This window comes from Diabrotica undecimpunctata, chromosome 9 (genome assembly GCF_040954645.1).
Source record: "Diabrotica undecimpunctata isolate CICGRU chromosome 9, icDiaUnde3, whole genome shotgun sequence".
Taxonomy (NCBI): Eukaryota; Metazoa; Arthropoda; class Insecta; order Coleoptera; family Chrysomelidae; genus Diabrotica; species Diabrotica undecimpunctata.
In genome coordinates, this window is record NC_092811.1 from 91,654,393 (window position 1) to 91,673,651 (window position 19,259).

The 19,259-nt window shown below is 35.9% G+C and overlaps 1 protein-coding gene across 1 annotated transcript; it reads left to right on the plus strand.

Moving 5' to 3' along the window:
• The first annotated feature begins 13,217 nt into the window (after window positions 1–13,217).
• On the plus strand, window positions 13,218–14,063 carry LOC140451231 (zinc finger MYM-type protein 1-like). Its single transcript, XM_072544965.1, has one exon. The coding sequence runs from the start codon at window positions 13,218–13,220 to the stop codon at window positions 14,061–14,063; it is 846 nt and encodes a 281-aa protein (XP_072401066.1).
• Window positions 14,064–19,259: the final 5,196 nt, after the last annotated feature.

The window sequence follows — 19,259 nt, forward strand, 5'->3', positions numbered from 1 at the left end:
TGTTCAGATTCCATTTCATCTATCCATGTAGTCAATATAATTTTCACTGACCACCCATTAGTTCAAAACATATACCAAAATCTCTCTGCTCACCATGAAACAGTGTCTCTCATATGGCTGCCTTCTCATATTGGAATTACTGGTAACAAAACAGCAGATCATTTTGCCAAAGAAGCTACCAACCATAATACTGGACTCACCCTAATTCAACTAGCTAACGATCTCAAACTTGTTTTCAAAAATCCTGTAGAGAATACTTGGCAAAACTTATGGCAAAAGAGCTAGACAACTCTTCACGAAGTCCAATCGTTTATTGGTTATCTCTCCCTGGACTTCCTAACAAGAAGAGAAGCATCGACTATTAGAAGGCTCCGAATCAACCATACCAAACTTACACATGGTTTTTTGATGTCCTCTGGAACTCGTCCAACTTGCCACCATTGCGATGTTTACCTGACTGTAAAATACATCCTCATCGCTGCAAACAATTCACCCACCTGTATAAAGCAGTGGACTTACAACCTACTCTTAAGGAAATGCTCATCAACCTCACGGAGATCACAAAAACTATACAGTTTCTAAAAATCGCTCAACTCTACCACACTAACTACACCTAACCTAACCTAACCTAATAGACATCTATGAAATTGATATCATTTTTATTGGTTCTCATTTTTTATTATATATTTATAATATCATTGTTCCTGTACTAATGGCTATAGTTGTGGAGGTACTTTATGTAAATAAAAAAAAAATTTTGTCTCTTTGTTTTTCCATATAACACTGGTACAGGTAAAATCATCACTATATCTTGCGATAAAACACTAAAGTAACATTTGAATAAAAGAACTTGTTCGATTTATTTTTTCTTCTCAGATAATTGATCTCATATTCAAAATCATCGGAAAGATTAGTCAACATTTTGCCAACAAAATATTTTACTGACTTTTTGCTTGAGAACTTTACAATAACATAGTCATCAATTACTGCATTTCTATCCAATTCTTTCAAATCCTGTTATTGAAGCATCAAGATGGGCATCATATTCAGATAAGCTGTTCAGGGATTCTGCTTGGTCACTTAAAGAACTATTTTCGGATTCGATAAATCGTGTTTTTACTGTCTTAGCTTTATCTTTTCGTTTTTCAGCGTTCTTTGTTTGAAGTTCAATTTTTTCTGGAGTGTCTGTTGGAATGAAACTTTTTTCGCGTTTTCTGTTCTGCACTCGTTTCCTTGTAGCCGCTTTGGGGTTGCCTCGAAACTCTTGAGGGCTCGAAAACGATTTTGTTATCATGACGGTTGCTTCAGAATCATGGTCAATAGTAAATTTTGCTATCACAGTATCAAGATTCGATGTAGGATCCTTTTCCCTATGTTTGTCATTTGTGCAGGAATGTGAAACTAGAGATTCGATAGTACCATTTGAAGATGTTGACTGTTAAGGCCGATCTGTGACGAAACTAGGAAGAAAATCTTCTTCTGCAAAAACATCCCGATCATAAGGGAAAATACCCGATTTGCGGAATCCTGATGTTACATTAATCGAAGTCATGCTGAAATGTAAATAATGCACTCGTAATACATTCTGGTATATCGTATATGGAATTGAAACTCCGGGGTAGTGCATGAGCTAATAGTCGACAACTTTGTTATAGGGTGCCTTAAATGAAAAATAAACGCCAAAATCTAATGTTTGTAGTTTATTACTGCAATGGGAGGGAAAAGTTTTTTTTTTTTTTTTTTTTTTTTATTTAAATTTACGTGTCTCGACAACTATGGTCATTGACACGGGAACAAACAAAATCGGTATTTACAATATATGATTAAGCTACAGTTTTGGTACTTTTACAAAATTCGTAAATATTTTATATTAAATTATATAATTTAGAGTCTCTTAAAAAAATAATCAAAGAGTTCATTGAACCAGGTGAACTAAGTATATCACTAAGGGTATCACTAATGTTATGCCGTCGTCGGGTGGAGCTGAAAGTACTGCATTCAAGTAGGATATGCTGTATGGAAAGCCGCGTGTTGTTGCAGCGTTCGCAGACTGGTGGATTTCCAGAACTCATGAGGTAACCGTGCGTGAGACGAGTGTGTCCTATTCTTATTCGTCTGATTATGGCTTTGTCTCTTCTTTTTTGTATGGGAATTTGCAGTGGTCGAATTATTGGTTGTATTTGATGTAATTTGGATGTGCTTCTACTCCATTGATCTTGCCAATTTTCCAAGACTGATTGCCTGAAGAGATATTTTAGGTCCTGATGGAGCTGTATCCTTTCGACTGGATGATCAGGGCAATTAGCTTCTTTCGCCGCTTGGTCCGCTTTCTCGTTACCAATAACACCTACGTGCGAAGGAACTCAGATTATGGAGACTGAGGTGCCCGAAGTTAACAGCTGATGACAGTGAGCGTGTACCTTATTGACTATAGGGTGTTGTGATCTTAGGGTTTTTAGTGAATGTATCGATGACAGAGAGTCGGTGCATATGGCTATACGTTTGCTGCTTTTTGGTGTGACTTCTAGCGCCTTGTTTATTCCATATAATTCCGCTGTATGTATACTGCAGATAGTAGGGAGGCGAAATGACGCTATTGTTTCATTTGTTGTAGTAACAGCACAGCTTGTACCATGTTCATCTTTACTGGCGTCTGTGTATAAGATTGTATTAAACTTAGGGAAAAGTTAAAATAGTCACTCTATTGGATTTGGCTAAATCCACACATTCAATTGAAAGATGACTGTCGTGGTTATCGAACAAAAGGAATGTTGGATTTTTGATTGAGGAATTTATATGGTTTATGAAATAACGCCTACCTCCCACAAACAACTCGCTGTTCATCCATCTGGAAGGTGTTGCAAGTCGCAAATTACCTATTGGCGCATTACGAAGCATATACGATTTAAAATGAGCCCTAAAAAATAAAATAGTTGGTGAAATCGTGTTTCATGAAACACTTATGAAACAGCAGGTCGTTACTAAAGACTTTCGGCACTAGTTACTTGTTTAACTCCTTTGCAAGCGATCACTTTTTTGGTTTCTGCACAGTTGTCGTCCCAGTTTTATCTAGATTCCATATTCTAGAGCCATCGGCAAAGCTTTCGTGCCCGCTGAAGACATTATGTAATGTATCAAAGAAAATTGAAACATTATGTTTATTGAAAGATGTAACACGCGAGAGACTACGTCCTTCTGGTTGTTTGATGCTCAAGTTAGTTGATTGTTTTAAAAATCCTCTCATCCATTCTAAGCCGGCATCTCTATTTTCTGATCAATTATTCGGAATCTGAATATTCATTTTTTTTATCCATTTCATATGCAAACGGCGACATACAAGAGTTGTTAGGCCGTAGTTCATTTTTGAGCAGATTCCGAGGTATTTTGCCAGTGCAAATTCTTGTTCTTTCGGCTTAATTTGGTGGCATTCATAGAGGGATCTCATTTTCACTTCGGTACCAGGGTTATTCCTTTGTTTTTTCACGTATCTGAAATAGAAAGATTATTGTTTATTGAAAAAATTAAATCTTTTACGTGAAACCTAATCGATTCTCATGTCCTTTACAATTTACCTTGCTAAAGTCTGAAATGACACTCCCTTCGTTCTGCTTCTCTTCGCAATAAAAACCCTTCTTTTGTGATTAATTCCAAGGCTTCTCTTATTTGACTGTCAGAAAAAGAAGCAATGTTAATCTTTTTTTTCTATTCCTTGCATTGATCTACAAAAAAAAAACAAATAGTATGAGTTTGTATTATCCAACTAACGTCGTAGACGGGGTACAGTGAAACGCATCTCAGTCTTTTTTTTTTATTGCCGTATTACCAGATTCCAGTAAGAGCCTAAGAAGGTATCCATTGAATTCTGACACGCAACGGTGGGGTAAATCTTTTTTGGACATCTACGTCACGGAACAAGACACCCTGGCATCTTTAGGCCGAGTAGGATACTAGTGTATACATCTATCCCAGATATATACAGATTGAAAAAATTTAAAATGGAACATACAATTTAATATATGTCCGTTTGAACTGCATTTGAAATAGTGGACCAATATAAAACTTGGACAAAAATAAATCTATACCCGGTGATAGACATTGTATAAAATATCGTTCAACTATCTGTCTCCTTTTAGGACGTCTATAGCGCCGCCTAAAGTCAATGTTGCCAATTGCCGTGTAATAATCCGATTTGCGGATCTTTTTGAGAGTTACATCTTCTTCGTATCTTTAAATAAATCGGATATTTGCCTATATAATCTACTACAACAGACTAATAACAAAAATAAACTTAATGGTTTGTAGTTATTTCCTTTCTTTCCTGTAAATATTTTATGGTTAACACTTTATTTGAAAAACATCTAGAGGAATGAGATTGGCAACACCGCTCAAAATATCTAATAAAGAGGAGCTTGCCTAATGCCTAATAGTCGGAGAGATAGAGCCGAAATTTTGAACTGATCAGTAATATGACATTTCTCTATTGGAATATATTCATTGTAACTGGGTTAAGACTTTGCCTTACAGGCGGATGCCCCTCGTGGTACAAGGGGTGGCTATACAGGGATGAAGTTGTAATTTTTTTCGAAAAAATTAACGATCGATAATATGGCTGAAAATTTGCCCAGAGTAAGATCTTGGTATAACTAGACGAAATCCCAAAGGGCGGACACGAGAGTGGATACATAAGGGGTGGCGGACAGGGGTGAAGTTGCAATTTTTTGGGAAAAAATTAACGATAAGTAATATGTCCGCCATTTTCATGGCTCATTATTTAGCCCCTAAAAACTCTAAATCCAAAAGGGCGGACAGCTGGGTTGGTACAGAGAGCCATAAAACAGGGTCAAATGTACCACTTGCCTGCGCATTTTAGGTCTCGGTAACAATTTTCAAACTGATTTTATTATAATATTTTTATACCGATTGATTTGAAAATTTGTATGCCCGCTTCTGTTACTATTCTGAAAAGCGTCAAGTAGAGTTCTCCTCAAAATTTTCCAAAAAAATTTTCGTAAATGAAAATTTTAGTAATTTTTTGAGGTAAAATCTAATTTGTAGAATCTTTCGATTTTCTGTCAGTTATACCATGATTTTTTTCCAACAATTTTAACGATTTTTCTGATATGAAATAAAAATTTAGAAAAACTTTAAAAATGACGAAATTTTTGAAGTGTTCTGGCTAAAACCTTAATTACCGTTCCAGAGAGAAAGTCTTGCCACTCAATGAACAACTAAAATAAAAAACTAAAAATTTATAAATAACCATACCTGTTACCGCAAATCAGAAAATGTTTCAAACGTTAGGCCATAAACTAATAAATAATATTAACCATAAATTTCATAACCATAAATTTCAGATACCTGGCTCAATTTCCTCCTCTGTCCTCCTGCTCCTTTTTCTTCATCACCCCAGAAATCAGACAGTGTACTTCTCTCCATTCTTTCTCTTCTCTCGACATTATATATACAACGTTTCTTTCATCCAGCCCGAAACCCATTTGCCTCTCGAAATCTCCCCTCTCATTCGCCCATCTCTGGCAGTTAAAAATGTGGGCGGGAGCGTCCGGTATCCACAAACAGTACAGTCTGCCGGGACAGATTTGCCTATTCTATTTATGAAGGTGCCAAAACTACCATGTCCAGTCAGAAACTGCGTCAGGAAGTAGTCTAGTTTCCTGAACTTACATTCCCACCACGGCCTCAGATCGGGAATAAGCTCCTTCGTCCACCTTGCCTTTGCGCTCATTCGCCCATTCTCTCTGTCACTCTACCATCGTTCTTTCTCTCTCATTTTTATCTATTTTTACATCCATCCTCCTCGCATACACCCTCGCTCGCTCTTTACACAACAAAACGATCGGTATCACCGCTCCAATGATATCATCATCATCATCATTTTGGCTTTACAATCCTGTGTGGGTCCTAGCCTCCCCAAGAATTTTTCTCCAGTCGTCCCTATCCATCGCCTTCCTCCGCCAAGCACGTATTTCCATATTTCTCATATCTTGGTCTATGTTATCTAGGAATCTTGTTCTGGGTCTTCCTCTTCTTCTTTGACCAATAGGTCTATCAAGGAGCGTTTTTCTAGCTGGGTCGGTTTGCTCCATCCGCATTACATGGCCTACCCACCTCAGACGTCCTATCTTTATGTGTTTTAAGATATCTGGTTCCTGGTATATCCTATAGAGTTCGAAGTTGTATCGTCTTCTCCAGACACCATTTTTATTTACCGCTCCATAGATGCGCCTTAGTATTTTTCTTTCGAAACATCCTAACATGTTTTCATTGCTTTTTGTTAAAGTCCAGGTTTCTGAACCATATGTTAGGACTGGGCGTATTATTGTTTTGTAGAGTTTTACTTTTGTATTTCTTGATATAACTGTAGATTTAAAAAGGAGATTAAGCCCAAAATAGCATCTATTAGCCGTGCAAATTCTGCGGTTTATCTCTGCTGTAGTGTCATTTTCAGTATTGACGAGCGTTCCCAGGTATACAAATTCGTTAACTGCTTCGATGACGTCATTTTCTATAACAAGTGGCCGTAGTGTTTGTGGTTGCGTACCTATTTTCATGTATTTTGTTTTGTTGGTGTTTATTATTAAACCCATTTTTGTAGCCGCTTCCTTTAATGCTACGTACGCCTCTCGTGCTGCGTTTTCCGTTCTCCCAACAATATTGATATCATCAGCATATGCTAAGATTTGCACAGATTTGTTATATATTGAACCGGTAGTTGTGATTTGTGACGTACGTATTACTTTTTCCAGAGCTAGATTGAATAGTATACAGGAGAGTGGGTCTCCCTGACGTAGCCCGTTATTTGTTTTAAAAGGTTCAGAGAGTTCCCCCTGGATTCGTACTTTGCATTCAACTTTTTCAAGGGTTAGTTTGGTTAAACTTACCAACTGATTTGGTACTCCTAGGTCTATCATTGCTCTAAACAATTCTCTTCTATTTACAGAGTCGTAGGCTGCCTTGTAGTCTATAAATATGTGGTGCATGTCTACACCGTATTCCAGTGTTTTCTCTAGAATTTGTCTTAGGGTTGAAATCTGATGAATTGTTGATTTACCACCTCTGAAACCAGCCTGGTATTGTCCTATTATGCGCTCTGCATATGGTGCCATACGATGGCATAGTATATTGGAGAATATTTTATACGCTGCATTTAGGAGCGTAATTCCTCGATAGTTAGAGCATTCAAAGATATCACCCTTTTTGTGTATGGTGCAAAGTATTCCAATATTCCAATCATTGGGAAGGGACTTCTGTATCCATATTTCTTTTATAAGCTGCTGTAGGGCTATTATGATATCGTGGCCACCTTCTTTATATAATTCCGCTGGGAGATTATCTATTCCGGGTGATTTGTTTCTGGCTAGTTTGTTTAGAGCGTCTTTAACTTCCAGGATCGTTGGTGGATCCTCCTCCCTCTCGTCTGCTCCGCTTACCTCGCAGCTTTCGTCTTCCGGGTTTTCTTCTTCCTCTATATTAAGTATCTGGTTAAAATATTTCGTCCATCGGTTTAGCACGTCTGTTTTTGTTGTTAAGAGATCGCCATTTAAACTTCTACATTGATTTGTGTTTGCCTTAAATTCTTTTCTGTTGATGTTAACTTTCTTATAGAATGTTCTGAATTCTTTCTCTCTGTTGAGGTTTTCTATATATTGAAGTTCCTTTTTTAAGTGGTTTCGTTTCTTTATTCTGTGTATTTTCTTTTCTTCTCTTCTCTTTGTCTGGTAATTCTCTATACTTGTTCTAGTTGCTCCAATGATATATAGAGCCTCATTTGAAACTGTCCTATATGCGCTAGATACCCTGAGGAGCATTCGCCTTTGCGAAGTCTCCATCAGCTTAGCGTATTTCGCAGTGTTTAGTACGCTACACCACACGGACACAGCGTAGGTTACCACCGACTGGAAAACTCTATTTAACATCTTTCCTTTGGTGCTACCTGGGCCTCCAATGTTTGGCATCAGCCGTATCAACGCCTCCAGATTTCGGTTCGCCTTCTCTACCGTCTTTTGGATGTGTACTCCAAACCTTAGTCCTTCCGACAACCAGACTACCAGATACTTAATCGATTTAACCGGTGCAACCTCCACACCTTCCACTATAAAGCAAAGAGAGGATTTTTCCCGGCTTCCTTTGAGAACTAACACCTCAGTTTTCTGAGGTGCTAGCTGTAGATCGTTCTCTCTGATTCACCTACTAATGCGACGCAGGGCTGTGTTAGCTGCATTAGCCATGTCCGTTTTCTGACTCGCATTCGCAACCAGTGCGAGATCATCGGCAAAAGCTACAAAATTGCATCCCCTTGGCATTTGTAGCCTCAACACCCCGTCGTACAGGACATTCCAGAGGATGAGGTCTAGTACTGAACCCTGCGGAACACCCTGCGAGAAACTGATGCTGGTATCTTCTTCTCTTATGGTCCTGTCATTAAAGTATCTGTCAATTACATTGACCAGGTACTCACTAACGCCCAATTCTCTCAGCCTGGATATGATTTTTTCCCATGATGCCCTGTTAAAGGCACTCTTGACGTCAAGCAGGACGAGAGCCATCCCACCCATCTCTTTGTATCCTGCGTAACTAAAGAGGTTACTTCTGTGACCGCATCTATGGTAGACCTTTTGGCCCTAAAACCGTATTGGCGGTCGCTCAGCGCATGCTTTTCTTCTAGCTCAAAGAAGTTTTCTTCTTTTCACTCTGTTCCACTAAGGATTGTCTCACTGTACCCTATATATACAATTACTAAGTGTGATATTTTACACATTTACATGCATGAAAATACATTGCCTCATTGTGAAACATGTCTCACTGTGGACCACTCTCCCCTATTATGAAAAGGAATATACTCAGAGTGCTCCAAAGAATGCTTAGTTCTAGAAATTTTTTCCCCAATTTTTACTCCTACATGTATGTTTGGATTATCAGTATAATAAATGAAGACACTTCTTCTGATTTTAGGGATTTCGTTTTATGTCAGCTCATAATAACAATTAAATAAACTTTTTTTGTGAATAATAAATGTTTCCTATATTTATTAGGTATAGTGTATTTGCCATGCAATTTGTTTATGTCAGTCACTTTACATATTTCACTATTTCGTAACGATACAATCAATATATTAACTTTACGAAAGACCCTACACATTCTTTGTGTAAGTGGTACACTGGCACAAAATGCCAGGACGTAGAACTCGCGTGTTTATACCCTTTTCCGACGGAACGGAGAAATTTAAACTCCACAGCAGTCACAACACTATCGTTGCTTAATGTATATACATAATTGATTTTTCACAAGTGGCGTAGAATCTAAAAAGTTATCGCGTGCTCCATTATAATTATGTTTTGTGTACCTATGTTATAGGTTCGGCGTTGACCTTGACACAGTGACATTGGACTTGATTCCCGATGGAACTGCATTACCTCGACCGGATACACGATCAATTTAATTTGATGATAATATTGGAAACGTTTTTCTGGTTTTATATGTAGGAATTTTCAATTAGGGTTTGCATAGTAATGGCTTTAAAAAAGAAAAAAAATTATAAAAAGCATTTCATACAATAATCATTTTTTTTAATTGTGATTTATACAAGAAGCCTACATATAGCACTAATTTTTTCACGAGTGAAAAGCTTTATACCATTTGTTGTCATGTGAATAAAGGGACATGAGTTCAAAGGCACTTTGTATACGCAAAGGCACGTATACTTACTTGCCAATCCTATCGCCATTTCTTCTTCTCATACATATCTTCTTTAGTGAGGTATCTTTTTTCCATTTCTGTTTTTATTTGTACGTTCCACTGAAATCTAGGATGTCATATTTTCCTCATTCTATGTGGTTTCTGTTTCCAAATTCTCAGCTGTAGTTCTGTCTCGTCCATCCTTCGCATATGTGAATACCAGAGAAATTTTCGTTTTTTCTATTTCGTTCTTTAGTGTCTTCTTCACATTCATTACTTCTATAATTCGTTCATTTCGCACTTTGTCCATTAGTGTTAATCTGTAGCATCTTCTCCAAAACATAATTTCCGTTGCATTTATTCTATGTTTAATTTTTTTATTTGTCAACCACGTCCATGAGCCATAAAGGGAGCAGCTTTCCACCACTCTTTTAAAAATTCGGTGTTTACTCTTGCTTTTAATATAGTTGTTTAAGCAGTGGCGCATCCAGAAATTTTTGTCGGGGTGTGTCATGGGTCTTGAGGGTGATTTTGATATAGGATCTAGATTTTTGCACCTTTTAGTGGCTGATCCCCAGAAATTTTTGTTGAGAGGGGGGGGGATCATGAGTCTTTAGGGTGATTTTGATACAGGATTTAGATTTTTGTATAGGCGGCACGTAATTTCGTGAGAAAATTTATAGGAACCAGAGCGAATAAAATACTAGTAAAATGGCAACACTGTCAGAATGACCCCTACTTTATTGAACAGTAGCGTAGATATCTAATTTTAAATTAAATAAAAGTTTTTACTTTTATTTCATTTTATTTACCAAAAAGTTTCATTTTCTATAAAGTTTAAATAAAAAATATCGGTGTTGTTAACTTCTGTGATATATCTTGGGAGTGATAACACTAATCGACTCAACTGAACACAACTTATTGTAAAATGATCTATATAAAACATTGTTAATAATAGTATATTATTCAACAAGCATTTAATGATGGCTATTACTCACGATGATGAAGTTTGCCCAGAGTGACCTTTTCTACGACCTTTTTTTGTTTTAATTAGAAAAAATATATATAATTATCATCTACTCGAGATTAAAATTATAATTTACAAAAATAAATTTTGTTTACCAATACTTGTAGTACTCGGCTGAATAATTGGTTGCTTATTATTAGCCATGCTGTCTCAATTATGTATTGTAAAAAACACAACATGAAATAGTCAATTCAAGTTACATTAATTTCTGAAAAATTATAAGTATAAAGTACCTACTACTGTCATTATAATAAATAGGAAATGGTTATTATCGGTGAACGTATTTTAAAAAGTTTTATTGTATATTTATATTAAACTATACAGTGATGAGCTCGCTAATAACCAACAGAATAACGCAAGAGATGGAAAACAAATTAAGTTATGAGATAAAAAGAAATGAAACTAGTGGAGGTGGGAGATTGAGCGATAAAAACCTATAAATTTACATTCTACTTATTTTCCCACCTTTAGACGTATCGGACGAGTTTGGCAACTGCCATTGTGACAGTGACAGTTTTAGTTAACATACTCCTCTAAAACGTTAATAATTTTTGTCCCATCAAGGAGTGTGTTTATATCCTGTTTTCAAAGATCTATAAGCAAAATGAGAATATCTGCAATTACAATAGAAATAAAGGTTTCATCTAACACCTAATTCGAATTAAGTACTTACTATCTACTCAGAGTCACTGTTATCACTAGTATCACTCGTATCATCTAAATTTATAGTTAATTTGGTTAATGCTGGTAAATATTTAACATAGTCATTTTCCACTCCGATCATATGTTTTATTACATTTTTTCAGTTGGTTGTTGTGATTTTTGTAACTTCTCTTCTAATTAACTGGAGAATAGTAGACGAAAATTTAGGAGCAACGTTTCTTCTCCTTATATTTCCTTTAAGTTGAGTCCATATTAACTCTATTGAGTTCAATGTACAATAATAAGGAGGAAGTCTAAGCACAGTATGCCCGTTACTACGAGCACAGTTATCAACAACATATTCCTTTACAAATTCCTGACAAAAATTCCTGAATTTGTAATTTATTCCAACTATTATTTGGAGTTTTTTTCATTAATCTTGAATGATATGATGCGTTGTCCATGACAATCACACTGTGTTTGGGTAATTTCGGAAGAAGAGATTTTTCAAACCATGATTCAAAAATTGAACTTTCCATATCATCATGATAATCCAGAGACGCGTCTTTAATTTGTTTTGCAGATATTAATAATGAATCGTGGATCCTTCCATTTTCTCGACGGCAGTGTAAAATTATAATCCTCTTTCCTTTATTGGGCGGTACTGAATTGAAACACTTTTTGTTATTATTTGTCCAACTTTTTTTCACGGTGTCATGAGTATCATACCATGTCTCATCTAAATAAATTTATCTTATCTAAACAATATTTCGTTTTATTTTTCGATACTCAGTTTTCTGTCTGATATAATTGTTTCTTAAAGAAATTATTCTAGTACTTTCCATTAGTGTCTGTAGCAGGTTGCTTTGGGCACTCTGGTTAAAAAGCATGTTTCTGCAATTGCCTCTGAGTTAGACAATTCAGTACACAGTCCTTCATAAACATTTTTTAGCATACGTTTGGCATCATCAGAAAGGTATTGAAAATGTCGCTTACGTTTTACTACACGCCTTTGTAAATCTTCCAATTGATTAGAGGGATCCATTGTCTCTTCAGCTACAGAATTATTATGGCACCACGGACGCAATATTTTAAAAGTATCAAACGTATTATCACGTAAAAACGTATCCAAAAAAAGTAAAAAATGTAAAATGTAAAAAGTTTTTCGTAGAAAGAACACTGAAAAAAGTCACTACCAAACTAACTTGCGGGGCACTATTTGATATTTGAATTTAACTGAACGCTGTAGCAGTTATGATTATATTAAAAGTATTCTTGTCTCCCAAAAATCTGTTGGTCATATCCGCAATTTAAAAATAAAATATTATAAAAATTTGCTCTAAAAGCACTAAAAAGTGCTCCGTCCCTTCACTGGACGGTCGAAACCTGATATGCTGATACCTTATTTTATGACTCCGCAAATTCAGTCAAATATTGATATAATCTTACCCCAAGTATGAATAAGTCTACCGACAAAAGATAATGCATTATGATTTGTCATAACAGCGATGTCAGATGTTTTCATTGGCCGTTAGTCCACGTGGACTTATCATAAGTTCGATGAAAAGTTAATTGGTTGACTGCCCGCCCATATTTTAAAACATTATACCAGGCACGTCTGAATGTTAATATCATGTGGAATCTTAAAATTTGTATGTATTATTATACGTCTGAGCAGGCCCGACCAGAGAGGGGAGCAGGGGGGGCAAAATCCCCGGGCCCGGGGCCAAAGGGGGCCCAGGCCCGGCCAGCAAATTTAAAAAAATTCCTTTTATTAAAATATTTTACAACAGATTGAATTTGGGCCACAATCAATGGGGTTTTAGAATATCTTAACACCTTCAAGTGCATCCTCATGGCGTCAATTTGGGTGAAAGTGTTGGTACCCATCAACTACAGAAGTCAACTACTTCAAACTATGGACGCTACTTTGGATGTTAAGAGTAGTAATATAGAGAGCCTAATTGATGATTTAAGTGCCTTCAGAAATAACTGGGACAAGATATTGTCTGAATGCAAACATGTTGCAAATGCTTATGGTATCAAACCGGAACTCTCCACTTCGGAACTCTCCACTTCCCGTGCGAGAAAGAGGAAGACTTTTCACGATGAAACAGCTACAGAAGATGTAATGTTAAATTTATCCCCGGAAGAACGCTTCAAAACAGAAGTTTTTTACACAATAATTGATGTTTTGGTGGCCAACCTGAAAACGAGGTTCACAGCACTGAGAGAAATCGAAATGAAATTTTCATTTTTATGGAAGTATAACGAAATGGACGAGAATACGATCTCAGAAAGTTGTGTAAGATATGCCGAAGAGTACAATTCAGATGTAAGCAGGGATCTAGTTGATGAAATGATTTACTTGAAAACTGTTAGTAAATCAAACCTCTCAGATACGTCGCTGAAACCAGCAAAACTTTTGAACAAGCTCGTGTCCCTTAATGTGACAAATCTTTTCCCCAATGTGTGCATTGCTCTTCGCATATTCTGTTGCCTACCAGTATCCGTTGCTCAGGCCGAGAGATCATTTAGTGTTTTGAGCCGAATTAAGAATTGTTTAAGATCTACTATGGGTCTACAACGATTATCTGATTTGGGACTGTTAAGCATAGAGTCGAAACTTGCAAAAACTCTTGATTTCGACCACGTGATCCAAAACTTTGCGGATATGAAAGCAAGAAAAGTTATGTTGTAACTAACAGTTCTATTGTAAATAATTAAAAACAAAGTTTAATTGTTAAAACTGTTTTAATTTTCTTCCTTCCTGTGTTAATAGCATGAGTGTTCCCTATTACATATCCCAGTTTATGAGTTATCAGATTTTTGGGAATTTTTGTTCAACTGGGTTTGGGAGGGGGGCCCGGCCGGGTCTCATCCCCGGGGCCCGGCCTGGCTCTGGGCGGCCCTGCGTCTGAGTCATTGATAATTTTACAGACTCCTGGTAGAGTACTTTTTTATTGAATGATTTTATTACAGATATTTTTACACAGTCTCACGGAAATACAAGGCTACTATACCTTTACGAGATTGATATGAGTTGTGCCTCATGGAAGGGAACCATTTTCTCAATAATTATTTTAAGCATTATATTAAATCAATGAGAAGTTATTAAAACCCAAATACCTTACGGGTGCAAAGAAGGGTACAACATTAAGGGGTCTTTAACTTAAACCAAAAAAAAAAATTTAAACCACATACTCTATGACAGTAAAATCAAGTGTTCAAGACTATTAAACCAAAGGAAAATTATTAAAATATTAATACTGAAAAATCAAAGACTGTCAATTTAAACTAGGTATTTTAAAAACGATTAATTTAAACCTATCCAAATAGATCGGAAATATTCATCGTAAGAGTTAGCAGGTTGGTTTTGACGACAGGTGTGACGAGAAACTATACGAGGCATCTTCAATTCAATGTCTAGTTGTTCAGCTATTTCCTTTACTTCATAGTAAAGTTTGCTAAAAACAGATTCAGCATTTGATCTTTTATTTTAAAGAATGCATTTAGTGTCGTCTATGGTCTCAGTAGCCTTCTTTAGATCTAATTTTGGTGACTGAAGAAGACGACTAGGTGATACAGTTGTACCTAAAACATCATTAAGACAAACTACTGAAATAAGAAATTATGGGCTCCTAATAGTTTGCATAAATGAAAATGCATCAGCTGACATTTTGCAGCCCTTCCACGTAGACGTTGTTTCAAAAGCGTTGTATATTTTGATAATTGATTCGCCATGGAACTGAAGATGACCTTCAAGCCTTTCAACCCAACGAGTTTCACAAATACCTTGGACAGCAACCCCCAGTTCCTTTATTTGCATTCACTAACGTATCAGACAGAGCTAATGCAACAACAATATTCACTTTGATATTTATTATAGATAAATTATAAAATGTAGCACACAGTCTGAACAATTATACATATTCAAATTACAAACAACGAATTCGTAGACAAAACTATATAGGACATACCTAATACAAAATAAAAATGTGCTGATTTAGTGCGAAAATCATGTCATGTATGTTGAATGAGCAATAATTTGTGGGTGGTAACTCTATCTCATTGATAATCGAACGATTCTCTGGCACGATGACGAGATGACAAATTTTGACTATGACGAGATGACAAATTTTGAAAATCGCGTAACTCTGAATTCGCGGAAGTTGAGGTCGCCTTAGTTTAGGTATTACTGTATTCAGAATTGTTGATTTTTTAAAAGAGCGATGTAAAAAAGCTTCCGCATAATTCTACACTTACCACTATAATAAATGAGTTTGAATCATTTCAACTCTTAACTTTCTGCTATAAGGTTGATGATGGGTTTTAAATTATTTTTTTAGGTTATTTGATTGATATTTAATTTTGTTTGGAGGGGGGTCATGACCCCCGTGACCCCCTTGGATCCGCCACTGTGTTTAAGTAATGTGACTAAGTATAACGTATTAAAATCGCCGATTAATTAATCAAAATAATAGATAATTAAATATATAATTGTAAAGTATCGAAAAACACTTGGCATGACTCGTAAATGTTATCTGTACAAAGAAAGGCACTTGCCATTTGTTGCGGCGGGCGAACTTTCGACACCAAATTGTCTTTGTACCTGGGGTAATCGAAGGGTCAAATTTTATTATAGGAAATTTCGACACCGCGGCGTAAAGTAGGTAGGTAGGTAATTAGCGGCGATGGACATTTGCACCCAAGCAGGACAATCGGGTTTTCCCAATACTTATTGTCACGGCGGGGGGCGTGGCACTTGTGTACTTGTGACTAAATTATTTCAGTTGTAATTTATTTCTTGTTTGACGTTGACTTGTGCACGTATACGGATATTTAAAAAATAGGTTTGATAAAAAGTTCCGTGGTCGAGATTTATTAGTGGTGGAGCATCATTCGTTCTCGAAACAGAAAGTGTTAAAAAGCGGCGAGATATTTTGACGCTGCATCCAAAGAAACACTAAGTGTTTCGCAAAAGTGTTTACAATAGGCTGTGAGGACCATTGTAACCAATGCATGTAAAAGAAAAGCCCAAGAGGACATATCGGAAAAGCCTGCCAAAATTACAAGAACTGCTGTTGCTGAGTGTGATGCCAATTTGCTGACGGTTCCTGACATAGCTAGCATAAGAAAGAACATTTACAACTGTCGTCGTAAACTGTTACCAGGTCCGTTACCAAGAAGCATATCAGAAGTCCATAACGCGGTTAGTAATTATTCTCCTAAAATCTGTCGCAATGAAAGTTTTTTGTTTTTAAATCATCCTGAATTAAATGTAATTGTATTTTCATGCGAGACAAATATTCGTTTGTTGTGTAAATTAAAAACTTTGTATATGGATGGTACATTTTCATTCAATACCAAATATTTTCTACAATTATTTACTATACATGGCTTGAAAAATGGACATTATGTTCCTTTAGCATACTGTTTGTTAAAGGACAAATTGTCAATGACATACAAAAATTTATTTTCTTTATTAAGGTCTAAGATTTTTGAAACATTTCAATTATCATTAGAGCCAACTGAAATATTTGTGGACTTTGAAAAAGCAATTCACTGTGCTTTATTGTATATGTGGCCTAATGCAAAAATTAGTGGATGCCGTTTTCACTTACACCAAAACTGGTTTAAAAAAATTCAACCTTTGGGTTTGGTACAAGAATATAAGGATACAAATTCAGAAATTGGAAAATGGTTAAGGCATACGTTTGGTTTAACTTATTTAAATCCAGCAGAAGTTGAAGAATGCTTTCTTTATGATTTAATGTCATATAAACCTATAAACGCAACACTTAATATATATGCAGATTATTTACTGGAAAATTATATTTTCGATAGCGCTCTATTTCCACCACACATATGGTCTAATCAGAATCCGTCTATTGCGAGGACCACAAATGCCTGTGAATCCTTTCATTCGAGATTTAATTCTTCTTTTTATTCAACACATCCTTCTATTTTTATTTTTATTGAAAAGTTAAAAGAATTTCAAGTAGACACTTATGTCAAAATAAATAGTTTACATATACCAGCAAAAATCAAAGATACTACTGTTAAGGCTAAATTGGCATTTTTGGAGAAAATGATGGATAAACTACGATCCCAACAAATACGTAGGTTAGATTTTATAAAAGCTGTATCTTATCATTCCTATAATAGCAAATAAATCATTGTATAAAAGTATATTAACGGTAAAATGTACAAAAATTAGGTACTAGTTGTATTATATTTAGATATTATTACCGTTATAAAGAAATAAAATGCACATTACTTTTATTAAAATAAATAAATTATTTAATTATGGTATTTTATTTATGTCGCAGCTATATTTATTTGGTGTCGAATATACCTGTAAGATAAAAACGGGAATTGGGGCTGGTGTCGAAAATTGCCATTAAATTTTAGTCGCTACCTGCTTAGTGTCGAAATTTCCTACGCCCATTTGTTGAAATGTGTTAGCTGGCAGGTAGCGATGGCAGCAAATAAGATCGGCGGCCGACGTCGCGACACAAAGGGGCTTGGCGTGGTACTATCGTGAGGAAAAGTGACATCTTCGGTGCAAGATCGAACATACAATCTTCTCGAATTCTGGTTAGCTACTGCTTGGTTCTCGCGTTAAGCCTAGCTCGCACTATGCCAGTATTTTGGTCGAGTAGCGAGTAATTCAGTAACTAAAATACACACTACTGCCCAAAAATTGTTCGCACTAACTTGTTTAAGTACAGTTCACAAGTGAGTTGTGTTTTGCAAGATAAACAACCTACAACGTAATAAAGGAAATAAACTGACTAAGCAAATCGACTATTTCAGAAGAGATAAATGAGGAACTGTGTGTGATTAATAAAAAGAAGCTATGATGGGTACGGCAATGGATCGATAGAGGAGATAAATTAGGAGCTGCTTAATATCTTTTAACATTGCATAGAAGCTGGGCCATGCGCATCGGAGTGCAGTGGCGCACCGAGGGGGGGGGGGGTTTGGGGTTAAACCCCCCCCCCCCCCAGGACCCTATTCCGACACTGTTACTTACACATTTTAAGGACTAAAAATGGAGGTAACATCATAAAAAAAAATTTGGTGACCAACCAAAACCCCCCCCAGAGGCAAATTCTAGGTGCGCTACTGTCGGAGTGGGCACTAGTCCATAGACTAAAACATTCGATGACAGCATCAATCTTATAACGTAGGTGGCCAAGGGATAAGTTCAGATGGAAAACCGAATATATTGGATTTTAAAGCTGTGTATGCATCTCATTATTGAGAAATATATAAATTAGACAAGACCTCAAGATTGTGCTTTTAAAAATGTTTTATTTCAAGTGTTCGGGGTCAAAATTAATGGTTTCTTGAAGAACTGAAATACAGAGAGGATAGGTAATACGATATAATAGTAAAAACCAACCTGAAACTGACGGTTTAAGATGTTTTCGACTAACCCACCTTGTATCTGAAGGAATACAATACAGCAGTCAAAAATTGTACTTATGTAAATTGTATTTTTGTTTTAATAAAACTTCTTTATTTTATTCAAAAATAAAAAGTTTCTTGCCATTTGTAAAAAATACATTTATTTAATTAAGGGGAAAGGCCCCAAATGTCGCTGGCAAAATTTTCAATGCGTTTTAAATGTATCCTTTATTTTCGAATCCGGAGAAAACTAATAAATGTTTTTGAAAAATTTAACGCAGAATGAAAGATTATATTATTACTGAGAGCAGAAAGTCCATAAAAAATTCTACAATGTTTATTTTAATATGTTATGTAACAGGGGTGAAAATAAAAGAGAAAATATAGTATAATTTTTAATTGAAAATATTGCATGCAAAAGAAACTTTTTATTTATTCTAATAAATATTTCATTCTGCCTTTAAATTTTTCAAAAATGCTT